This window comes from Podarcis pityusensis (assembly GCF_964106645.2).
Source record: "Podarcis pityusensis genome assembly, chromosome: 4".
Lineage (NCBI taxonomy): Eukaryota > Metazoa > Chordata > Lepidosauria > Squamata > Lacertidae > Podarcis > Podarcis pityusensis.
The window spans coordinates 64,790,201-64,817,131 of record NC_138027.1 but is presented as its reverse complement, the minus strand read 5'-3'; the positions used below and the strand labels follow the sequence as shown (position 1 = coordinate 64,817,131).

At 40.9% G+C, this 26,931-nt stretch overlaps 1 protein-coding gene across 1 annotated transcript in view; it reads right to left on the bottom strand.

Annotated features, from left to right (window-relative positions):
* Nucleotides 1–26,931, bottom strand: part of LOC308475001 (uncharacterized protein) — a 268,471-nt gene that overhangs the window by 75,103 nt on the left and 166,437 nt on the right. Inside the window, exon 5 of the mRNA XM_081001675.1 lies at nucleotides 23,201–23,220. Within this exon, the coding sequence (XP_080857801.1) occupies nucleotides 23,201–23,220 (20 nt within the window). The remainder of the gene's footprint in view (nucleotides 1–23,200; nucleotides 23,221–26,931) is intronic.

The following is a 26,931-nucleotide window of genomic DNA, read 5'->3' as shown; positions in this document are numbered from 1 at the left end:
TTGCAGGCAAGACCTCCATATTGTACACGTTTCTGTCCTGACTCTTGGTGGATGAAGTACTCAAACTTGGAATTTGGTTTCTGCCAAAACCTTTAATGCGCAAATCAGTGTGAGGCACAGGCAAGTCACAGCAGGTAGATTGTATGGCTTGGCTACCTAAGCTGTTGATCCAACTGGTGACCCCTTCCCATTCCTTGCTTTTGAAGAGAAGGACATGGAAATCTTTAGCGTTGCAAGTCAGAGGTGTCCCTGGACTGGGCATGCAAACGGGCATTCCTTCAAGTAAGTTGGGCCTAAGTGGCCTGTTCATGCCAATGGGACAGAGATGGAGACCTGCTCTGTACCTGATGTGCCATCCACTGCTTCCCCTGAGGGCAGAAGTTAAGTAATCAGGGTGTTTACGCTGCAGATGCCTCTGAACTGGGAGGGATCAGGCTGTGAAGGCACAGAAGAAGGAATTTGCCCTCCCAACCCACTCAGTCTCTCTGTGGGATCCAGCTCCATGGTCTTTGGTTCTCTTCCTCCAGCTTTGATGCTTCTTGAGGCTTTCCCCAACCTGCTGGGACTTTCCCCAGGACCACCAGACTCCAGTTCTTCAAACTCCTCCCACACTTCCTTCTGATCCACCTACCCCCTCCATGACACGTCCACATGGCTCATGGCAGTATTCATGCACATGCTCCCCAGTGCAAAATGCTCACATCTGACATGGTCATTTGGTCTTAGCGAATGCCAGGCTGTATGTAACTTCAGAGCTGGTTCACTGAAAGGGGGAAGTGGGATGATTACTGATACTTTGCTTGTACAGATTGCTTTTCGTACCAACACAAAGGCACCATATTATTTATATCCTCTGATTAAATATGAGTTGCCATAATTTCTTTAATCCCTGTAACAACTCTCCAAGGAAAAATAAGGAGCCCTCTTCCCCTTTGTTTACATTTGAAGGAATAAATGTACTAATTGACTTAATAAAAGGGGAAACAAAGCAAACCATAAATGTTGTTTTTTGGCTAGAGCGCGCCCATTTGTCACTGCAGAGCCTTTTGTAATGTGAATTGCTCTTGTCATTCCAGAGATATTGGGGGATCAGGCTATGTGATTAGCCTTTTTTCATATTGTGACTTGGGTTTATCTTATGCCTGTAATGTGCTTCTCACTCTGGGATGCTTAATAAATAATAATGATGAGTCTGACTCAGCTGAGCTTCGACACAGTAAGAAAAGATGCAGGGACTGCTGCTTCCACTTAGTTATGTTGCCTAGGAAACAGCAGCCTGAGATAGCAGTGCAGTTTTGAGCAGGACCATTTTAAGTTTTCTTTTCGGAGAAGGCATCACAGGAAAATAATGTAAAATTCAAGTGTGCAGGGTGGGGTGGGAGGGAAAGGAGGAATTTGTCTGCTCATCCTCTCACATATCAGCATGTCTCCAGGGAAAGCCTTCAAAAAGCTGAAGCTCGCATTAATCAGTAAGGAGGCATTCACAAAATGTTAATTTTTTTCTCCTTAAAGAAATCTAGATTAACTAATCCAAATAAATGCCAACCCCTTACTCTGTTCTTCCTAACAATTTCGAGTGATTCTAATCTAAAACATAAATGAGAAAAGCCATTTGCACTTCGAAGATTCCTTGCAATTCCCCAATGCCTGCTTTTTACAACCCCCAAATAGGAGCATCCATTTTAAAGATGTGGATTGTCCTCCTTCCTGCTGTTTCAGTTTTAGGCAATATTCTCACAATTTAATGTTAATCTGTTTTTTGTTTCATTATGTTTTTCTGGGTGCTGTTTATGCACAGCAACTGTACATTGAACTGAAAATATTGGTCATGGACACATCTCCCATACCAGGACTTGAATAATCATAATCATAATCATAATAATTTCATTTCTGAATTGCTTCATATGAGGCAACTCAGAGTGGCTTACAATACAATAAAACATATCTCAAATAAAACAACTGCATGTATGAAAGCAATTTAAAAACAAAACAACGATAATCACACATGTAGAATCAGTTTCAAATCCAACACAGATAGCAACTAGAATATCACACAGTAGTCCTCCTAACCGCTGGGCTGTAGGAACCAAGTGCTGTTGTTTCCTTGCATACAATATTCTCTGGCCATTTTATGAAGCCAATAATAACATAAAATTAAAATAAATGGATTGACCATTTTGTGCAGCCACTGATTCTGCAATACGTACTTATCTGATGTTTCCCTAGCTGACTCTCTGAAGAATGAAAAATGTGGAATTTTTTTTCTTAGCAGGGAATTTACTACTACAGTATTATAAAAGTACTCAATGAATTGCACTAGAACAAACACTGAAACATGTTGAAAGAAACCAGTTTCTATTCCTCTTCATTTGCAGAGCCTACATACTTTTAAGGTAGTATAAAAAACATTTAGTGGACAAGATCCATTGAAATGAATGGGTTCAGTATAAACAAGGTTGCCACTTGGAACAGCGCCTAAAAGGAGGAACTGCAATCCCCAAGAAAGAGGATAAGATTTGGGTCACATTTGTATTTATCTCATTTTCTATTTTTATGTTGCGAACCACCCTGTGATCTTCAGATGATGGGTGGTATACAAATTTAATTTATACAACAACAACAACAACAACAACAACAACAACCAGTGCTTTCTATGCACCACTGAAAGGAAAGTTGAGCAATGATGGAATTGGTGAGTAGTGATGCGGTTGCTATGGGCAGCAAAAAATGATTGCCACCATTTCTTTATCCCTCCCCCCCCCCTTGTGCAGGTATGGAGAAGTGTACCCAACTGGAGGGTGGAATCCAGAAGCAGGCAACTCTCAACAGGCCATTTGGACAGGTGAACAGGACCAACCATGTGCCAATTGTCTGGCATCTTATGATGTCAAACGACAGGAAGTTTGAGCCACAGCTGCAATGGAAGACTCTTCCTTTGTAGCCCAGCTTGAATGGCTGGAATTCAAGCCATGAGTGCAAAGGAAGAACTGGGAGTACACTCTAAGTGCATGCCTAATCATTCCTTTGGCAGATGGCGCTTTTTGAATCTGTACTTTTTCTGACTGTTGCTGTGCATGGTGAATTTAAAAAGTGCTGACTTTTGAGTGCAAAGGAAAAAATCAGGGCCACACTTGCCATAAGATACAGGGAATATGGGCATGGTTTACCCCAAACATACATACATAAATGCATAATTTGTATGCTGTCTTTCCATAGTTCAAACCATGCTGAAGGTGGCTTACAATATGGAGGGACAGCTGCTAGGATTCAATTTTCATTCTCCTACACCTGGACATAACATTATCCACATGTTTTGGAAGCCTAATACGGTCATCAAACAAATTTCACATCTAAGCATATCACCTTGGCCTCAGTAAGGCTTACCTGCCCCATCTGGGCTATATAAAAGGGTGTCTCCTAGGTGACCTGTGTTGTGAACTGCCCTGAAATCTTTGGGTATAGGGTGGTATGCAAATGTAATAGATAATAATAATGTTGTGGGGGAAATTAGAAGCCTTTTTGTTCAGTAGATAAATCATTAGATGAACCCAGGAAAGAGAGAGTGAGCTTCAAAAGTCACTTCAGTCACAGAATAACTGCATGGCCCTTAATAAGGTAGAGGGCAAACGAAAACATTATAGCACAGTCCTATGTATTTTTACTCAGAAATAATTATTGCATTTTTTCAGTGGGGTTTAATCCCAAAAACCTGTTACTATTATTATAGTCTTAAGGTCCTACACAAAAGGTTGTGGTGAGTGAAAGCAACATTATATACAAGTACATATATTTACAAAAAAAGAAAGAAAACAGTAATCTTGTTGTTCCATAAAGTCCACAGCTGGATCAATTAAACAAAAACAGAAATATGGCAAGTGACAGTTCTGTGACATTTTTCTGACTTTTTTTGTTGGTCCTAATAAAAGGGGCATTTTGCAACTGGTGATTTTGGAGTCTTTTTTTTTCTTCTGGAGCAAGAGTCATTTAAAACTTTAAAAAAATATATATAAAAAGACACACATTTTCTGGTGTCACATGTCGTTTGCCTCCACTCTGCGCAAAGTGGAGCAAAAGTATTGCGATCAAATTGCCCCAAAATTTATTCAATAAGGTTCCTGGCCCATTTCTGTCTGGTACTTTTATCTAGATATTCAGTAAGAGGAAATGTAAGGCCAATATATGAGTCTTGTTGTGTTCTTCTAAACACCCCCGTTTCCTGTTTTCCTTCAGTAGGGTTTCACTCTTCCTCTCCTGATCTCCTCTATCATCTGGTCATTCAGTCCACAGATGGACCTTCAACAGCCTCCTCTGCTTTTTGTCTTTTATAAACTGCCTCAGGTCAGGGTATGCCGTCACCCTTTCATCTTTTAATTGGCTTTATGTAGCTGTATCTAGGCCTCAGACTTATTACCAAGAAAATTGCTCCTTAATTCATTTTTTAGACAACTCCTTTAAATCCTACTTTTCCTAATCAAAGTTTTGGGATTCAACTAATTTGCCTTGTCTCCCTCTGAAATTGTCAAGAAAATAAAATGTAAACATTAAAAGAATGGATTGCATTGGGTCTCAAATAACATTAAGTAATTAGAAGGATGAAGGTTTAATTTTGTAGGCTTACATTCGCACAGCCTGTAGTCATTTCATTCATTTAATTTAAAAAGAACAAAATGCTATAATGAAAAAAAAAAGTGATCTGCCGTGATAATAAACTGCATGCTTAAAAAGTCTTGAACTCTTGCTTCATTGTGCATGTATAATGCCTTAGTTAAAGCATTAAAGACATTTAAGATAATGAAACTATATATATATATATATATATATATATGGCTGAATAACTTTTCATAATTGTATTTTTCCTAGTCAATGCCAATTATTTTCCAAGCAAACGTTTAAATATCCATGTTAATTACATTTATTAGTCTCTGCTACAGCATTTTCCACTAATGATGATCCTCGAACTGGATATACTTTTTTAAAAAGTCCAATATGACAAGAGAAAACATAAATAGGAAATGAAGAAAATCACTAGGCTAAAAATCTTTTTAAAGTTAAGGGCGTGCAATCCTCACACAGTGGCAGAGCACAAAATTTGCATGCAGAATGTCCCAGGTTCAATCGCTGGCATTTCCAGTTATAAAATGTAGCTGGTGATGGAAAAGACCTCTGCAAGATACCCTGTCAGTCATTTATTGGTCTTGATTGACAAATAGCCTGACCTGGTATAAGCCAGTTTCCTATGCTCCTAAAAATGCAAAGTACACTGTGATGATCAGTGCATCTCTAACCTGCCTCATGATTTTTTTTTAAAAAGGTGAGGGAAAACCTTGGGGTTTGTTAGTCGCCCCGAAAGCACTTGTCCTTCACTGTCCTCCACAGCAGCAGTATGTATGCTTCTGAATACCGGTTACTATAAACTGCAGGAGGGTACAGTGCTGTTGCACTCAAGTCCTGTTTACAAGCTTCCCATAAGCATCTGCTTGGCCACTGTGAATAGGACGACTTGCCTGATCCAGCTCTTATGTTCTTATGTTGTGCTGATGAGGGGGTTAAAATTGTTTAAGGCTTTGCTCAGGGGCATTTCACCTCATAGGTAAAGGTAAAGGGACCCCTGACCATTAGGTCCAGTCATGACCGACTCTGGGGTTCCGGCGCTCATCTCGCTTTATTGGCCGAGGGAGCCGGTGTACAGCTTCTGGGTCATGTGGCCAGCATGACTAAGCCACTTCTAGCGAACCAGAGCAGCGCATGGAAATGCCGTTTATCTTCCCGCCGGAGCGGTACCTATTTATCTACTTGCACTGGCGTGCTCTCTAACTGCTAGGTGGGCAGGGGCTGGGACCGAACAATGGGAGCTCACCCCATTGCGGGAATTTGAACCGCCGACCTTCTGATCGGCAAGCCCTGGGCTCTGTGGTTTAACCCACAGTGCCACCCGCGTCCCTATTTCACCTCATACTAAACCATAGTTTAGTATTAACACGTTAACAAGGTATGTGAGTCTTCCTTAGGGTGTTTTGTGAGTGTTGAAGAAAAAGAAAAACTCTCCTACCCTAAAGAGAGGGCAGAGATTTGAGTGATTTGAGCAGGCAGCATTCAAACCAAGCTTCAGGTGATTATTGTACATATGCTAAATGAATTAATAGAGGTCAGAGAGTGTGGCTATTTGGACAGAGGGGTATTTGGTTCTGTATGAATTTGGGTACAATGATATCTCATGAAATGCTGATATGTCTGCTCCAGAGTTTCTATCATCGTGCTGGCGGGATAGGGATAAGGAGAAAGATACTGAATAATTTAAAGCTCAGAATTATTTAAAACGATGCTTTCTTTTTAAAAAGGGAGCCATTCAAAGGTTTCCCAAAACATGGATCGATGGGGGCGTTTAAAATGCTATATTTATTTTAAATAAGTAATTCATATACTTAATATAGCATGAGTGGTGAAGGAGACACAAATGATTCTAAAAAGGGGTGGTCAATGTCAACTAAATCAAACAGAAATGAGGGCCCCATAGGCCACTCTGTCTGAGATGATGATGCCAGAAGCAACATTATTTGGTTCCAAAGGATGCAGGCTAATTCTTCTCTGCAAGCTGGATGTCACCGACTAATGAAAATCTATTGGTACAATACTTGCAGGTTACTGTTCCGTGAAACTGTGCCTTTCAGTTGTGTTACTGCAAGCAGGCCATGAATGAAAACAATATGAAGGCTCCCAAGTATTTCAATATGCAAAACATATAATGCTGTCCTGATTAGAAACAAAGTTTGACAAGATAATGTTGATACAAGGGAAAGGGTGATGAAAGATTGCTGTGCATTTATAAGTGTTGGCAGTGCCTTGTAATAAGAAATAACACATCTTAAATATTTATGTAGCAACGGGAAAAACAACCATTCATAATTCCGCAATATTGTTAGCAGGTGTGAAGCACACAGTTTCGGAAGGTCTCTACCATCCCAATTGTCATCTGTTAGAGCTGCTAACCATCTGATTTGTATATTTTCAGATTATTGTGATCGGCAAGAAAAATGGGGGGTGGAGAGAAGCATCAAGATGTGAAGTTTAGTCTACAAAAACGAACCTTATTTGACTGATGAATATATATTGTGCACCTGGGGAAAAAATCAGTCCATGTCTTGAGAATGGAAGTGTGTGTGGGGGAGGTTAAAGCAGCACATGTGGGAGTCAGAGGAAAAGATGCAGCTGGAGACTGGATTGTCCTCTTCACTTTGCCACAACTTTTGAGTTTTCTCAAAGGGACTGTCAGCATTTGCCTTGTGCTATTGTATTCCTAGGGCCTTTCACCTCTTCTCTCTCTCTCTCTCTCTCTCTCTCTCTCTCTCTCTCTCGGTTTGCAAAACTACTAGGCTTATTTTTATGTTAGTTGCAGTGGCACAAAGTAGTTTAATTATCCATGAAGAGTCATGAGTACAGAGTTGTATTTTTAAACTTCCAGACCTACCTTCCCCCAGTCATTTTCTGGGCCTTCATGGAGCCCCCAAACCCATAGGGCCCTACCCAACAAAGGTGTCCCATCAGTGCAAGGACTGCCAATTGCACAATGGAACTTCCCCCATTCTCCCCCAATTTGCACCCTGGATCCTCCTCCAAACTGATCCAGAGTGTTGGGAGAACCGCTAGAACAGATTTCAGGGTCACGCAAGGCGAGGAAAAGGGGTAAGTTGTGATGTGCAAGCATAAATCCTTGTGCTGATGGAACAATTTGCTTGGCATTATTTTGGATACCATGGCAAATTGCAATGGTGATGCCGGCATTTTCCAGCCCAGCATACCTGGCTCTAGAAAGAATGCCCCAGACACCACCCCAAAGGCTGGAGAGGGTGACCAACAGCCATCATGGATGGGAGCTGAACTTGGCTTCAAAGCGGAGTGGATGATGGTACACTGCCACATGGACCCACCATATAGTGAACAGGCCAGGTCACTGAAGGCACATCTGCTGGTGCCAGGCATGATCCCTCAATACCTGATTTTGGTGTGAGCATATAAATTGTTGATGATATGACTTTAGCGATTGGTCTCTGACTTGGCAGTCTATCCTTTTATCAGGTTTCGCCCTCTAGCAGGCTAGGAAATGTAAAGGACTAGACCTCTGTGATTTCTCTGCCCCTTTCTCTCTTTATTGGCAAAACATACATCTAGCATTGCAGACTTTAACTCACATGGAATATGTGTGGATGCACACTGCATGGGTTTGTAAACAGGGCTGTCTTAAACATAAGTGGCGCCAGGGTGCAAAGATCTGCCTGGCGCCCCACCCCCCAGGTTGCCCTGTCCCAGGCGTGTAGGAGGGCAGAGCCAGTCGGCAGTTTCAGTGTCTCACTGGCTTGGTCACCCCCAAACTCGCGGCACAGAGCCACCCACAGCAGAAGAGCCCACCACGGCGCTCTGACAGACAGACGGGCTCTTCCCTGGACTCAACTCTTGGGCCCCAGACTCTCGGCCTGGTGCTCCTCAGAGCCCGGTGCCCGGGTGCCCCACACCCCTAGCGCCTATGGGTAAGACGGCCCTGTTTGTAAACATCCATGCATGCAGAAGATACAACAGGGCATGTAAATGTGTAACACAGACACATTAGAAAGATAAGATCGCCAGAGAAGGGTTGGGAAATTTTGAAGAATGTTTAATACTGTTTTGTTGGAAAATGTATTCTTCCTTTTACTAGGAATGACTCCTGTAATTCTTCAACCAACAAGAATTCTGCCTGAGCAGAGACAAACTGCAGATTGTGGATCGTCTCTCTGGATGACTCAGAAATCTATAATGAGAACTGTGTTTCAAAAGGAAGCTAATAAATGAATCTCATATCTGATCTGCAATATTGCTGGTGAGGCTAGCCCAAAGTGAATGTAAGAACATTATGATTAAAAAAAAGAGTTGATGTATCCACCTTGCTGCCTGTCTTGCAAGGTGTTCAGTCGCAAGGTGCAGGACAGGTACCCAAGAGAGCTGCGAGAGTCTCTGAAACACAACAAGATAAATTGACACAGAGTCTGAGACTCCAGCCTCCTAACGAAGAAAAAGCACAAGGAAGATCTATTCCCCGTAATATACGGTATCATGAAAGACATCTCATCAAAATGTGGCAATGAAAAACTATTCCTGACCCTTTGAAAAGTGAGGGATGACATCCTGCCATGCAGAAATCTAATGGGAAGCCAGAAAGAGACAAGAAATGATTAATGGGGTTGGGTGATCAACCATCCAAGAGAGCATTTATCCAAGGCTCTTGTGAAATATTCACAACTGGGCTCCAGGTTTTCTCAAGTTGCTTTCTCAGAGCCTCTTTGGGTTTCCATGGCAAACAGAAAACAAAAAACCCCACATGACTCAAAACATAGGAGAATTTTGCACCAAAATGGTGATTGGTTTTCATGAGTTTCATATACAGTGGTACCTCTGGTTACATACTTAATTCGTTTCGGAGGTCCGTTCTTAACCTGAAACTGTTCTTAACCTGAAGCACCACTTTAGCTAATGGGGCCTGCTGCTGCTGCTGCGCCGCCGGAGCACGATTTCTGTTCTCATCTTGAAGCAAAGTTCTTAACCCAAGGTACTATTTCTGGGTTAGCAGAGTCTGTAACCTGAAGCATATGTAACCCGAGGTACCACTGTGTATATATATATATATATATATATATATATATATATATGAATTTTACTGCAGAAATGTACAAAACTGGATTTTAGATTGGGAAAAAAGAGAAATGGAGGCAACAGAAATAAACAAATCTGCCCATTCCTAGCCTGAAGTGATAACATTCACTGACAAGCAGCATCTGGGTCTGATGAGGTCACAGGTTGAAAGCGGCAACATCATTCCAATATCCTGTTCTGGTGACTATTGCTGGTACAAGTACTAGGAAGATGGTACCTTAAGTTGCTTAGATTTCTCCCCCTTTTGAAGGACTCTAAAATTTGTTCATTTGGTACATGCTCTAGTCCCTTCAATGATCTTGTGATTACCAAGTCCTGTTTTGCTACTAAGGATTTTGTTGCTTAATTTTGTAAGTACAGACACCGTTGAAAAAAGAGTCAGGGATGGGAAAGCAACCGGGAGGCATTTTCTGCTTGCAGATCCATATCTAGTAAGATTGAAAATGCTGATAAACATTGAGAGAAGTCAGGTTAGTAAATCTGCAATGTTCTCAAGATATTTGGGAACTAAGAAGAAAAGCAATATTTAAACAGGAAAATATACAAATACGAGTGCTAGCCTGCTAGGAGAGGAAATTATTTCTGACTTGATGGCAAAAGAATGTAGAAGAATATTGTATGTAAAAGTGTGTATATGTGTCCACACACACACACACACACACACACATACACAAACACACACACACACAGAGTTTTTCTTCTTTTGCTGAGTCATGAGATTGAATTATCATATGCCATATCTTCCAGCCTCTTGAGAAGATTGGTCTTGAATGTCAGGCTCTAGGTGCCAATGCATTCAATCATTCGTCTTCTGAAAACGAGACTCCTCAAGAATATTTTGAAGGATAATAATAATAATAATCATAATATAATTTATTATCTGGCTGGGTTTCCCCAGCTACTCTGGGCGGCTCCCAACAGAATATTAAACAGAATAAAACTTCAAACATAAAAAACTTCCCTAAATATGGCTGCCTTCAGATGTCTTCTAAAAGTCAGGTAGTTGTTTATTTCCTTGACATCTGATGGGAGGGCGTTCCACAGGGCGGGCACCACCACCAAGAAGGCACTCTGCCTGGTTCCCTGTAACCTCACTTCTTGCAGGGAGGGAACCAGCAGAAGGCCCTCGGTGCTGAACCTCAGTGTCTGGGCAGAACAATGGGGGTGGAGACACTTCTTTAGGTCTATAGGCCAAGGCCATTTAGGGCTTTAAAGGTCAGCACCAACACTTTGAATTGTGCTCGGAAATGTACTGGGAGCCAATGTAGGTCTTTCAGGACTGGTGTTATGTTGTCTCAGCGGATGGGAAGCCTCCATGGAGTGAAAGTGAATTATATGAAACAATGAGTCTTTGAGTCTGTAGCAACATTTCCAGTTTCTAATTCCTGATTGAAGAGATGTCAGCTTAATTCACTCACCTAACTGAGCAATGGATGACGACAATGACATTAATAGGGCTTGTGGCATGGGGAAAGAGTTCCACTCCATTCTGTTGACACACAGATCCATACTGCAAAATTGGATCATCAAATGCAAATCCATGAAATGCTATTTCACTATGTTGCTGTGACTCAAATCCACTAAAAGAGTTTCCTAGAAGTCCTCTTCCCATCTTCTGCAACATCTGAACTTTGACCATTCACTAATATTTAAATTAACATTCATCTTTCAAAGAAGACTTATGGACATAAACATTTATGATTCCTTTCCATCCTAACTGAATGAAGCCAGCCACTTTTCTTCTGTAGGATTGTACTGGGGGAGTCACCCACAGTGCACCTTCCTATTTGATTGCCATGGTGACAACTGATTTGAATCTGGATCAATCCAGCCATTCATAATCTGAACAGCTTATCCATTGATGGTGTTGCCAGGCTACAAGTGAAATTCTTTCAACTAATTGGTGGAACCTCTGCCCTGCTCTTCACATTTATTATTCAATATTTACTCCAGTCATTTTACATCATTTGCATAACTAGCACAGCAAAGAATGACAGCTCAGCAGGGCTCTCTGCTAATACATTCCCCAAAATTTTACTCTCCCCTTAGGTGTTAACATGAACACAGACACATCAGGAAATCAGGAAATCGAGATGTGGAAGAGCTCATTTTGCAGTATCACTTAGTGTTGGGACCCCCAACCATTTTTGACCTGGTGCCACAGTTGAAAAACTGTGGCTGAGGATGCTCTGGTGCCAACAGGTGCCACACTGGGGACCCCTGAATGATTTGTGGACCCTTTAAGCCAAGTCTGGGGAACAGTTGCCCCTCCAGATGTTGCTGAGCTACAACTCCCATCCTCCATGTTTGCTGGGGCTGATGGGAGTTGTAGCTGAGCCACATCTGGGAGGTCCATGCCTGCTTTAAGCATTTTGTAAAAATATACAAAACAAACCCTTATATCATCCCATTTTGGTGAGATTTTGATTCAAACCTCTTGTATGAGGGGGAAAAATTTTCTGTTGAGTATTGGAATCCTCGTCAAGATCACCTATTTCAAGAGTTTCATCTTTCCATGACCACTAACCGTATGTTGATGCTTTAGTCATCCTTGGCTACAATCTGAGTTTATATTTATGTAGTGCCTCACGTCCAAGCTTACAGTTCAAAACAACATGTAGTCACAGAGCAATTTAGATTTGCCCTCTTGCTCTTGTTTTTATTTCTCCTTTCTTTGGCAGAAAAAGCAATGCTCACTTGTTTGTGTTGATGCTTCTCTCCTTCAGGGACTGAGAAGAGCAGACTTTTCTGACAGAGCTGATTAAATAAGCAGGACTGAGTAAAATTACACAGAGCAGGAATGGATGGATCAGTCTATTTCCAGTTCATCTCACATTTGGTCCTCCCGCCCAAGTCTGTCCTGTCCAGTTTCTATTTATATCTGCATGGTCCAGGGAAGTTGATTATTCCCCATTTTTTTCTAGCTGGGCTTTGAGGTGGTCCAAGGGGTTTGTCCTTAAGTATTCCAGGGGTGGGGAACTGGATCTCAATGGTAGGTCAGGTGCTTATCTCTTCCACTCCTTATGGGTCAAGGAGGATGGCACAAAATTGAGAAGATCCATAATTTGGGGACACCAAATTTTAGCCCCTCGTAGGGTGCCATATTACGAAATATTTCCAAAGTCCATCCCTGCCTGAAGATGTAAATTGTCTTGTCCCTTGCAGGCAATGGTGTGAAACAGTGGCTGCCTCCATTGCTTCTCATGATGCACAGAGTTTCTTTAAAGCCACAAAGACCATCTGTGGGCCAATAAATCATGGCATATGCCCCCTACGCTCAGCAGATGCTACCACACTTCTAAAAGATAAAGAAGCTATTGCACTGCGCTGGAAATAACATTACCAACATCTCCTTAATAGCAACTCCCCCATAGCTGCCGAGGTCCTTTCACAAATTCCGCAAAAACAAGTTAGAGATTGCAGTATCTCCAAATCTACCAGTGATCGCCAAAGAAGAAATTATCTAGTCTTAAAGGGAGGGTGTGAAACTTAAAGGCAGCCTGCTCAGACCTTGTCATCACACAGTAAGTTTGGATAAAGAAATCTGGAGTCAGAGTATGTTCCAATTTGCACATCTGTTCAGAAGGTGAGAATGAAGATCAGTTTGCTTTCAGGTGTGTTCTGTGAAACTCCTCCAGCGCCCTCACATAGATTCTTGCACTTGAGTTCATCTGACTAGAGATACAGCTCTGTGATGAACACTGCTATGTCACCATATTAAAAAGTGGTGGGGCTGGAAGAAAAACATTATATATGATCATTGCACATAGGTGAAGTATTTTGCAAATGTATGGCACTTCATCATCCTCTTTCTTTTTGCCATCTGTTAAGGTCAGCATAAAAAACACACAGAAGGTGACTTCTCTAATATAAAGCATTTTGTATCGGCTGAAGGTTCTGCTGTAGTAATTTCCTGACACTTTTAAATGAAGAGTATGTGATGTTACCTTCAGATATGACACGCATGGCAGTGATTCAGTCAGCAACAACTTAATGTCTCAGCAACTGGCTTTTATTGTGTACCTCTTCCTTAAGTGGTAAAAAAAAAGAAAAGAATTTTTTTTTGCGGAATTTCATAGAGAAGCTTCCCTGCCAGGGTGGAGCAATCTTTCTTGGGTAATCTCTTTTTATTCAGGCAAGAATCCTGACACTGCTAATCTTATTGATCATTGCAGTGGAAGAAGAGCAGGCATTAAGAGCGTTGAACTGCACCAACACAAGCTGCTGAAATTATTTTGCTGAAGGTGGAAATAACTTTTCCAGTCTTTTTTTCCAGACCTGTTTCCAGGATGCCAGGGACTGGCCCTCTCAGTGATGGCCCCAGATCTATGCGGCTTCCTTTCCTGGAGGTGCATATAGTACTATTGTTACTGGTTTTTGAAAAGTACTTTGAAAACCTTTTATTCTATTTCCCCTTCAGCCAGTTCTACTAGGCTGAAAAAAGTGATATATCTGTTCCCCACACACTTTTCATATTGAATTTTATTTAATGGTTTTATTCTGGCTCTTGTTTCATCTGCTGTGATGGAAAATGTTTAAATGCTAATGATTTTTTCTTCAGTTTTGAAGTTGTGTCCCTCCCTCCCCCCTCTACTTTGATGTGTTTTATATGTTTTGGGGAAATCGTTTTCTGTAAGCCACCTTGCAAAAGCTATGTGTCCTGAAAGGCGGCGGGTGTGTGTGTGTGTGTATTAAACCAACAAAAACAAACAGAAATCTTTAAAATGGAGTTGATTCCTCTAGAAGGATTAGCGGCAGCTACATGCTCAAAGCGCCTTGTCACCAAACAGCTGCAAATCGCAGACTCTTCCCCTTCTATCTTCCAGTTCTTCATGTCTGCTGTTTACCAAGCAGATGGGGGTGGGTGGTAGCTAGAAGCCACCAGCTATCAAGGCTGCTAAGCAAGTACCTTCAGTTACACGAACTATGCAATCATCTCAAGAGAAGAACCTTCTGAATATCTAAAAAGGAATCATGTCTAAGAAACTCCAAAGAAAACAATACATATTCATGCCTGAAGATTCACATTCTGTGACAGACAGGAGGGTATTTCCCTTGTCATACTAATTAAAGTGGAGGCATTGTTATACTGCATGTATAAAGCAGCTGGGTGTTTTCTCCCTAGCAGTTGCACCTGGATTTTGACTTGAGGACAGCATGTGTAGAAGAAGGAGCTGCCGATGTCAGTTGGTATCAACCTTGGCTTTCTATCAATGGCATGACCTGGCTGATGAAAGGAGATTGTGACTAGGATATAAAAAAGATTAATTTCCTCTTCGGTTCCAAGTGAGTGGCACAGCTCACACACCTGGAATTCTTTCCACTTGGTTTGCATTTACAGATTTTTCCTTCATGCATGAAATGGCACAGTGCTTGATTCTTCTGATTGCTGGGCTTCTTGATTTGTTTCCTATTTCACTTTCCACCTGAGGCCACCTCACTGTTTCCTAGACTTTAAATAGGGAGATGGTTTTGGATGATGTGAGTATGAACATAATGGCAGAGATTACCAGGCAGCAACAGTGGGTTCTAAGCCCAAGGGTATGACTTTGACTGCAATCCTACACCTACTTTCCTAGTCACAACTGCCCTAAACATTTTTAACAGCACCATGATACCAGAAGAAGAAGAAGAAGAAGAAGAAGAAGAAGAAGAAGAAGAAGGGGAGGAGGAGGAGGAGGAGGAGGAGGAGGAGGAGGAGGAGGAGTTTGGATTTGATATCCCGCTTTATCACTACCCGAAGGAGTCTCAAAGCAGCTAACATTCTCCTTTCCCTTCCTCCCCCACAACAAACACTCTGTGAGGTGAGTGGGGCTGAGAGACTTCAGAGAAGTGTGACTAGCCCAAGGTCACCCAGCAGTTGCATGTGGAGGAGCGGGGACGCAAACCCGGTTCACCAGATTACGAGTCCACCGCTCTTAACCACTACACCACACTGGTTCTCATGGCTTCCTCCAAAGAACCCTATGAAATGTCTTTTGTTAAAGGTGCTGAGAATTATTAGGAGATCCGTGTTCCCCTCACAGAATTACAATTTCCAGCATGGTTTAGCAACCAATCTCTCTTCCCAGGGAATTATGGGAGTTCTTTGCCCTTTGTATGCAAAGCAGGTGTTTTGCCACAGACCTATGACTCTTCTCCTAACCACTGTTAGTCTGGCACTGTATGATAAGCAGCCTCATATAACCAACATGCTTAAGTCTACTTAATGCATAAAGAGATTAAGACCATAGAGTAAGATGTCCTGCCAGGCTTAGCTAGGTCATTCCCCTTAACCTTGAGGGGGTAATAAAGCCTATTGTTCACTCTCCAGTCTACCTGGAAGTTCAGTGTGCGAAAGGGCTAAGCTAGTTGTTCCAGCTCAGGCTGAATGGCTCTCAAAAGCCACTCTTGAGGTTCTATACCAATAATTTGGAAACTCCTACCATTTGAAACTAAGACAAGCTTCACTACCTGTGCAACTTTTTCTGAATGCTGTATGGAAAAGCACATGAGCCAGACCTTTGAAGAGTTTGTAAGTAAACCAATTTTAAACTTACCAAATGTGTGGTCTTTTCCTATGCTGGGGAAGTTTTGGAATTCACAAGGGCATATTTTAAAGGTCTGTAACAGCCTACATTTCCATGCTTTACTTTGCTGTATATTTTGTGATTTTAAATCTATTCCGGGGTTCTCTCACCAAGGAGTACTTGCCTCAAACTTGGATATTGGCATCTAGGAATTCTCCTTTTATACCTATTTTTTTCCTTGCACCAAGAAGCACATTATAAAACTGCTCCTTTAGTTGTCTATATTTCTCTTGGCTGAACTTAAAGTGTTGGTGCTAACCTTTAGAGCAATAAATGACTTGGGACCCAAGTATCTGTAGAAACACCCTTCCCAATATTAGTTGGCCTAGGCTTTTAGCTCTGGAGGCAGGCCTTCCTTGTGGCTCCACCATTAGGTAGAGAACCCTAGGACCCTCGTACGTATGGGACCGCCTCTCCTGGTATGCCCTGTGGAGGACCTTAAGGTCCATAAATAGCAACACTTTAGCGGTCCCAGGCCCTAAGGAAGTCAGATTAGCCTCAACCAGAGCCAGGGCCTTTTCAACACTGGCTCCGGCCTGGTGGAACGCTCTGTCTCATGAGACCAGGGCCCTGCCGGATCTGAGTTCTTTCCGCAGGGCCTGTAAGACAGAGTTGTTCCGCCTGGACTTTGGCTTAGAATCAGTTTGATTCCCTCCCCCTCTTTCTTTTTCCTTTCTCCTCCTGTGAAGAGGCTGCATCTTAATGTTTTAATGTTGTATTTTAATCTTGTTTTTAAATTGTATTTTAATCAACTTGTTTTTATTATTGGTTGTTAGCCGCCCTGAGCCCGGTCTTGGCTGGGGAGGGCGGGGTATAAATAAAATTTATTATCATTATTATTATTAATTATTATTAGGTGGTGGCTTGAGATGGGACCTTCTCCATGGTGGTACAGCCAGCTTGTATAATGCCCTCGGAAGCATGATTTGGGCTGATGCTGTTGCATTTCACCACCAAATAAAAATACACCTCTTTTCACCAGCCTTCAGTGATTTCAGTCTGCCATGTTAATGAGAGCCATTGTGGGGTGCCTGGGGTTAGATGCTGATTTTGTGGTCATTTTATTTTCCCTTTTAGTGGTTCATTGATTGTGGTTTTGGTGGAGATGTAACTTGCTCTGAGACCCTTGGATGAAGGGTGGGTTAAAAATTTATCAGACAAATGAATAAATAGAAGTATGCAGCAGCACAGCATTTAAATTTTCTGGTAACGATAATTATTATGAACATCTCTAAAGGCCAGATTTAGGTTTCAACATTTGATGTTGATCGCCTTCAATCAGGCAGCAAATTACACTATCAACAACAGAAAGATCGTTTTTAGAAGTAATCACATCATTGATGCTTATAATTAATACTACTTTCCCTTTAATAAAGAGCATTTACAAATAACAGAAATTACTTATATACATGCCAATTTCAAGAACCACAGTGACTAATTCTATTAGTTTGCTTTTTAAGAGGCTATTTTTATGTTTTAAAAGTGCAATATGCTTTTGCTTCTATCATTCACTGAAAACCTCCTCTTAGGTCACCACCAAATAACCTTTTTAATGAACACTTATCCTGATTTGCTGGAGACGATGACTATACAATGTTGGCTGCTTACTGAGCATTCATTTTGATATATCTATATATATATATTTGTGTGGGAAGTTATATGGCATCATGTCAAGCAATTGTTATCCCACAATTCCCCATACATTTTCAAGTCACTTTCCTTACCACAAAATTTTTGGTTTTCTTTGGAACGATATTTGTGGCTCAACAATGCCAAATTCACTTTAATTATGCGACCTGAATTATGCAACCGTGTGTGCTTGAGTCTTGCTCAATAGTCTTGTGAAATAGTCTGGAAGACACCATACATTTAAAGCACATTTCCTCTTCACAGAGCTACACAAGTCCAAGCACCTTTAATAAACTAGCCTCCGCAGTTCTTTTGGGTGTGGTTGGGTGCTTTAAATGTATGTTGTGTGCCCATCCTTGCTTTCATAACAAGTCCTCTGATTACCAAGGAGTAGCAAAACTCTAATAATTCAACTTTTACACCCATACTGAGCTGCTCAGATTTCTGACAGCAAGCTCAAAATCCACCCCAACAATCTCTGACTGAGATTACTAATGAATGCAATCTATCCCCACAGTCTGTTTACTAAACTGAGAATATTCTGTCATTTGTGTTCTTTTTACATATTTTGGCGCCATGGTTAACTTCCCTCAAAGGAACTATTCTGTTCTGAGCAATAGCCATCACATTTGTCACAAAGCAAGTGAACTTTTTCAGTATCCCGGAATGTATCCAGGACACCCAATCTTCCCATCTGGGTGCATTTGGTCTCCACACTCCTTTGTGCTTCTCCTATAATTGCTCTTCTATAAAACAGACCTATCCATTCTATGCAGCCGTCTTACAGAGGGAAGCGATGTGATCTACTCCCAGCATAACTTTGTTTTATGGCCTTATTTTGCTTCATAGGTGGCTTTTGCCTCTTTGTTATCTACTTTCAGAAGGCAATTTGCTCCATTGATTTGAAATATTGTACTATGTAGCATTACTTGAAGCTTTCTCTCCCTCCCTCCCTCTCTCTCTCTCTCATTCTCTCTCTCTGTCTTGAAATGGAGGAATATTTTAAAAATATAGCATACTATACACATTAAGACCACACGGGGAAGAACTGTGCTTCATTTTTTATAGCAGTATATTGAACTTGATCACATGAGAATCCACATTTTGGCTTGGGAAGGCATTCCATAGCTTTTCAAATATCTTTTTGTTCATAAATTATCTCTCCAGTTTACCATACTTGGACCTGTTTTCAACAAATGCTTGTAAAGTAAATTAGATTATGTTTGGACGTACGAAAATAACTAAGTTAATTTGAGACTGTGCATTATAAAGAAAAGAATAGATATAGTAAATGAAAATATTTGGAAGCCTTTTTTAGCTAATTCACAGTAATGTTTTTGTTCTTTTTTGTGAGTTTGTAAATATGATATGGCATTTACATATATGAAATGTATAGTATTATGTGTTTTTTTGTTTTTTCCTTCTCTTTATCTCTTTTTATTTTCTTTCTTCTTTATTTTCTTGCTTTGTGTCTGTATTAAATGTTGTTGCATTTTGATATTTTTTAAATTCAAATTAAAGATTTAATAATAATAAAGGAAAGTAAATTAGGAATTTCCTCACTGTTCCCTGCCACAAACTCCATACATTCATAAGGCACTCTAAACATGGAGACTGCCCAGGTTGTATATGCTTGTAGACACACACTTTCTCTCTCCACGACTGGCCTATCCTTAACTGGAAGTTACATTCTGGGGCACGCGCAAAAGGGTCATTTCTTCCTGGGGGCAAATTTTAATTTGCTTAGAAGTTAATCTGCACATGTGAATCAAAATGTGTGAGTAATCTAAGTTTAAAAGTTCAGTAGCCATCATAGTAAAGGTCCCTTAAGGTACCCACCCTAGCAGGGACAAAATGGCCTCAGAGCACTGAGTGACATTTCCATCGCTTGCAGCAACTCACACTTAAAGGAGTATTAGAAAGAAATGTCAGCTGTTTGTCATTTTTTACGTCTTTGAAGAAGTCCATTTTTTGGTTTTTGTGTAAGAATGCTAGCTATACCAATGAAGAGATTCAAATGAAAATATAGATTTTTGGTTTAAAAAAGATTGCAAGATGATCCCAATGCTTACCAGGGGCAGGGTGCATACTTTTGATTGTCCTTTTTATTTGTCCTGAACACACATCACAGCCAGCCTGAGGCTAGAAGCAGATGGTATATGATTATCTTAACAGAGTCAAAAGAGTTATGGGAGAGGCATGTTAGCAGCTGAACAGTCCCCAGAATTGTAGGCAATATCTGTGCTTTGTTTCCTATTTATCGGTGGAGTGTGATTATTTCAAATGGCAGGGTATTAATTTACTAATTAGAGATAGTCACACTAGAAGATGCTACAGAAGTACATGTTATCGCATACATCAAGATTTACATTTGTCCTTCATGGGATCTCAAGGACAGTAGCTCTGACAATGGAATACAATACAAAAAACAACAACAACCCCAAAACTGTATACATTGACAAAAATAAATTGCATACATTGAAAAATTGTTATTAGATGGCATTTTTAGGTGGCCACTAGCCTAGGGGTTCCCAAAGAACATGTATATAAAAATGCAATAGGAAATCATATAGTATTGAGCATAAGGCATTACAATTGCTACAGTAAGTAGGAAAACCATTAAGTGGTCCCTCGAGCCCCCCCCCCAGCAACTTTCCAGTGGTCTGTGGGGGAAAGAGTGCAGAAATTACTGCATTAGCCAATGATATAGGCATAAGAACTATTTCTCTATTTTATTTTATTATTTATTTTATTTCATAAAAATTATATACCACTGGATTGTTAAGAAACAAAAACCCTCAAACCATCTATGTATGGTTCTGTGTGTCTATCTATGGTTTGGGGAACAGTCTGGGTGATATCCACAGGTTCCTTCCAGGCCTGTGAACCTATATCCAGGGAGGTTTCGCATCTAGTAGAAAAGGCTACCAAACCAGTTCTTTTGTTGAGATAATGCCCTTAGCCAACCAGTGAAGTATAGCCATTTGCATGTACTAAGAGGCTGGAAACCATTACAGTTTTGGATTCAGGTATTTTGTGCTCATTTACCTGCTTTCTTGATGGGCCAGCAGTTTATAGAAAAGTAAAACACATACTGTATTTGTTGGGGTTGCCCAAATGATGGGGAAACGAGACATTGCCAATGTTATTTCTACAAGCTTAAAATATCCTGTTTCAGCCCCCCCCCCCCGAAAATAGTAATTATAAATTCATTAAACTGTTGGTATCACTGACCAAATCTTGGGACAATTTGGAATATAGCTCTGATGAGCTGGAATTTTCTACTAGGTAGTGCATTGCTTTTCTGGGAAACAGCAATGGCCATAGGCCAGCTATAATTAAGAACATAATAGTGCAAATGGATGCATGTCTACTCAGAAGTAAAACCCATTGAATTGAACAGGGAGCCTGTAGAGGGCTGCAGTACGTGTTCTATTTATTTCCCTAGGAAGAACTTAAAGTCAGGAGTACAGGGCAATCTGATACATGTCTACTCAGAAGTAAGTCCACTGAGCTTAGTGTGACTTACTCCAAGATAAGTGGGTATAGGATTGTAGCCTTAAGTGTTCTCAAAGGGGATGTCACAGTCCACAACCATCATTGCATCATGCCCATTTGTTGTTGTTTAGTCGTTTAGTCGTATCCGACTCTTCGTGACCCCATGGACCAGAGCACTTATCTGGAAACATAAGCCTTCCAATATATGTTTGTTTGGGTGGATGGAAGTGTTGAGGTATTTTACAGTTATCAAACCGATGAGAAGAGTTATGTGTTTGTTTGCACACAGAATTATTTATATTTTAAAATATAACCTAATTTGTATCCTGCTGTGCTTTCCCAAGGGGGAAATTCAGTGGATGGCAATATAATAAACAAAAGTTACATATGGTAAAAATATAATAACACTTATACAACTCCTAAAATACAGCATGAAAAATAAATGAACTAGAAAAGTCCCTCAAAGCATAAAGAATCCATTATTAATATATTGCAGTTAAGATCTTAATAAATAGGAAGCACTGCAGATGCAAAGATCTTGCGATGAGATGAGAGCTGAAAAGGAAACGATGCTCATATCATCTGATCTTTATCCTACATAGCAAATACCAACTGCCCTTTTTGCAAGTGCCTATCTAGCCTCTCACTGCTCTTAAGAGTTCAAAAAACTTCCTAATACTTAATCCAAGGAATCTTCTTGTTTGCCAGGGCATTCTGAACTTCCATGCTATTTTGATGGGTTAAGTAAGCCATGTTTAAAGAGCAACCATCACAGAGAGACATATAAGTTCAAAATCCTTCAATTCAAAACACACACACACACACACACACACAAACACACAAATAGACACAAAAAGGAACCTGCTGTTATGTGATGGCATACCATTTATGGGAAGAGTGAGGCAGCTGACATGTGAATACTCTCCAGGAACAACTCTATCTCTGACCAGTTCACTAGTCCTGCATGTTAAGTTACTGTTGTTAAACATAGTTAAATGGGACTCTGTGATAAGTATGTGTAGAAGCTGTCATGTGTTTTAATCTGGTTTTAGCTTATGTCTGATTTTATTTTATTTTAAGCTTTAGATGCTTGCTTTTAACTGATAATTGCATAGTTTATGCTTTTTGTAAACTCCTTTGAGGCTGTATGACAATCGGGCAGTATATAAATGTTGTGAAATATAATAAATATTTTGCCACAGGACACATTGTGACATCAGACATTTTGGAGGAGGGAGGAGTTAGATGCCACCATTAATAATGACAACTGTACAGTTAGCGTCAAGTCTACTCTGATCCTGAATAATCCATATGAACTGTCCTCAAAGTTTCTTCTGTTTGATTTAAAAGAAGATTGGCATGAACTTCCACAACTTTTTAGGTGGAGTCTGTCCGATTTCCCAGGCTCACCTCTAGGCCAAATCACTCTTCTTCGTCATCTCATATCAAAGGCTTATAAAAGTTGTGGTTGGGGTTCTTTTTGAAGCAAAGCTGAAAGCCACCTGACCTTTTAATGTTCAAATCTGCTCTATCTTAACACCATCAAAGAAAACCTTAAAGGGGAAAGGAAACCACAGATCCCACTCATTATAGTGAGGCGTTTTGATGCTTACCGTACAGAAGCCTTCGAAGGGGAAACACACTATAAACATGTCTTGGGGTTCATTAAGGTTAATGGGGAGAGACATGATTTCTGAAAGCCTCCTAATTAGATTGATTGCTGTGGCTTTTCCCCAAGGGCCAATACTCTGGCTGTAAAATGCATGTATAAACGAAGCCCCTTGACTAACAGTGAAATCAATAAGTATGTCATACTCACTTACTCTTGTGTCCAGCTTGTGTTCTGTGACAGATCATGGTGAAGACATGCAAGAAAAAAAGAGCATTCTGATGAGTATTAGATATGCTTGTTGTGCAAGTAGGCGTCACATGCTCCAAATCTAGTTCAGTTTGTGATCCACCGAGGGAACCTGGCCCACCAGCCATGTACTCTGACCTACCAGGGGCTTGACTTCCCTTCCACACACAGACACCTTACCTCCTACTTTAGATTTTTACAGTCCAAAACAGGCAAAAAATACAGGGCTTTCAAGTTTCTGGTGGGCCACCATCCAAGGTGAGAGAGGTTCAACCTTCTGGGTCACAAGTTGCACTGACTCATTCTAGTTTCTTAATTTTCTGTAGATTTCAGCAGCAGACCTCACTTTCAATATCATGCACTACCGCAAGGGGGCATTGATGGCACTGGCTTTTCTCCACTCATTCTTCACCATGAAGAAAGGAACAAAAGTTTATATGGCACATCTGTACTATGTAAAGGAGTAGTCAAACTAAGGTGGGGCATAATGACTTACATGGGCTATACAAATTCACCCATGAATTCAAGCAGGCCAAACAATACCTTGTGGTATCACATTTTCTCTTAACTTAAATGCTGTATGATATAGCACAGTCTTTTATATGTTCCAAAACTATGGCTAATTTAACTGAATGACTCCTAAGACCTGTTATTATGAGAGAGAGCTGTAAGTTGCCCTATACCAAAAGGGATCATCTAGTCCAGTACAGTGGTACCTCGGGTTACATACACTTCAGGTTACAGACTCCGCTAACCCAGAAATAGTGCTTCAGGTTAAGAACTTTGCTTCAGGATGAGAACAGAAATCGAGCTCCGGCAGCACGGCGCAGCGGCAGCGGGAGGCCCCATTAGCTAAAGTGGTGCTTCAGGTTAAGAACAGTTTCAGGTTAAGAATGGACCTCCGGAACGAATTAAGTACTTAACCCGAGGTACCACTGTAGTGTCCTCTCTGGCTGCTGTTCAAGGTGCTGCACAGCTAGATGTGCTCTGAAGAATTCAAATTGTGACATGCTTCAAAGCATTTGATCTAAGGAGTTTGACCCTCCCAGAAGGACAGGCCACTCTTGTATTATTATTATTTAAAAATAAGTTGCTTAAACTATATTGTGGGAAGCACTGGACATTTTGCCAGTTGCCAGCCATAAATGGCTCTGCCCCATCAATATGCAGACACATAAGAGTTCAAACTTCAAATGACATTATTCATCAAATCCAAACACATTACATCTTTAAGTTAGCACAATAGCAAAAGAGTCTGCCCATGAGAAGCATTAATGATTGTTTAATGCCCAAGCTGCTGCATTTATTTTAGGTCTTAAAATCATTACAAGCCCTAAAAAGGGAAAGTGATTCTTTGCCATTTAGAGAAACAGTTCTTGATAAGGATTCACATTTGCTTATTAGCATACAGTGCCCTTTTTAGTTGATGCAGGCTCCCACCCCACCCCCCGCTTTACCACTGCATCAATTCTGCATTTCGTTATTGAATACATTTTGTAAAAAGTCTTTCAAGGACATTTTAGCCCTAAAGCAAGACTACCATATATATTTGCAAAAAAGAGCAAGGCTGTTTGTGTACTTTTCAAGATACGCATGGTAAAGGGGACTTTTAAAATGTGGCGAAGATTTGTAATCAATAGCCGAATAAATCTGAAAGTATTTTGGTTGTGGATCTCATCTCTAACAGAAGAACCGAGTTAAAGCCCAAGTCTGTGGTTTGTGGATGTGTGAAATAGTACTGAAGGACTGGGGTGGGGGTGGGGAAATGATTTTGTGGATAGAAGAATAATTCAGCAGCAGATTAGTCACAGACATACAGGCAGAACTGTACAAACTTCATCACGAAATCTTGACAGCCTATCCCCAAAGCATCACGGTTCCATAATTCTAGACTTTGGCCTTTTTTTGAGCAGAGACTGATAAATGTGCCAATTTCGATCCTGACCTTGGATGATGAGGTCAGGCTATCAAATTCATTTTCACTTGCAGCCTGAACAAGGGCGTAAGAATGGGCCATCTTCCCAGGAAGGGGTGGCAGGGGTGGTGGTGAGGGAGATAATGTATGGGCAAACATAACAGAAGCTAAAAATGGCAGCAGAAAAAAGCTGCTGTCGTCATTTGAATGTGGCTTTAAAGGGGCTTTTAGAAGGAACAACTACTGTCAGACACAGTTTTGCTCGTCAAATGCCTTTCAGATTTCACTCTACATTGTTTTAGCCTAGAACAATTTCTTGTCATTGAATGGGAAGTAAATGCACAGTAAGAGCATTTATTATGTTTTGCATGGGCTACTCACTGCACAATCAAGTCCTTTTTGGCCACCATTTTGTGGTAGAAGTCAGGGGGCACTTCTTTGCTGCTCAGCTTCTGAGAATTGCATGGCACACCACAAAACTACTCATAGGCCATGGCTTTTCCCAATTATTCCATTACTCTCAGGATGGATATTTTTCAGTAACCTAAGTCTCCCATCTAAAGATATTGAAATTTTGTGCAGTATAAAGGAACTGGTTGTGGCCTTTTCTTGACGTGTAATTGGTCTATGATACACAAGGACATGGAAAGGGAAATGACCTGGTCTGCTTCAAAAACAAGCAGACAGTTCCATTTAGCTCAATAATGTCAAACAAGACATGCCAATTTTCTAGGAGGAATCAGACAAACCTGGTGTATGAATGCAGCATGTGCAAGAGGGCCTTCTTTTCACATTTCCCCCAGATACAGTTAGCTTTTGTGGGCTAGCATGAGGTTGAAGGGGACCTTGGCAATATGCCTTCTAAAGGGCTCCCTCCTATGTGGGTGGGCCTGGTGGCAGCAGCAGTGGTGATCTGGTCAATTCTGGTCTGCACATAGCATCATTCTGGGGCAATGGGAGAAGACGGCTTCAGAGAGACTCCAGGAAGGTTTTTTAAGCTGGCTGATAAAGGGGCAGGTTTGTAGAAAAATCTCCCTTTATCTGATGGCAGGAAGTTTCTTACAGGGTAAGGTGGGCTGAACAGCGGAGTCCATTTTGCTGTGGCCGGGTCTCCCTTCTGCAGGCAACGAGGACCCAGTTGACTGGGATGTGCCCATCACAAGGAGTAATGATCCACTAGGACTTAAAGTCTGTGTTCTAAGATATACAAATTGTCCTAACAGAAAAGGTGACGATAATGCAGCTAATCATTTGTCCCACGTAATTTGATTAATTCACTGAAGAAGCTGTAATGAAAGCTCATGTGTATTGATCGTCAGAATCTCTGAAGGTCGTTATTTATGTGTTCTAACAAAAGACCAAAGAGCCCTTGTGAAAGCTGAATAGAGCCAAACCTCAAGATACCATGGGAAAATGAGCTTCCATTAACTGCTGAAATATCAGCTGGTCAAGGTTTCCTAGGATTAAAACTAGCAGTGAACTTGAGAGAGGTACAACCTATAGTCAAGAGAAGGGATGCATGAAAAGTGCCATTATTTGTGCATCTTATATCAAAATGCTTTGAAGGAGAAGGAATCAGGCTGCCATGTATAGAGTACATCTATGGTTCTCTAACAATAATGTAAGAGAGTTTTAGGTCATTGTTAAAGTAACGTGTGTATGTGTGTATCATAGTGCTCCATCTAGTTTCATCTAGATAAAAAGCTTTCTGCAGAAATTAGTCACTGATATAGCAAACTCATTTTGTCATGCATTGCAGCTGAAAGCTGAAACCTGGATCT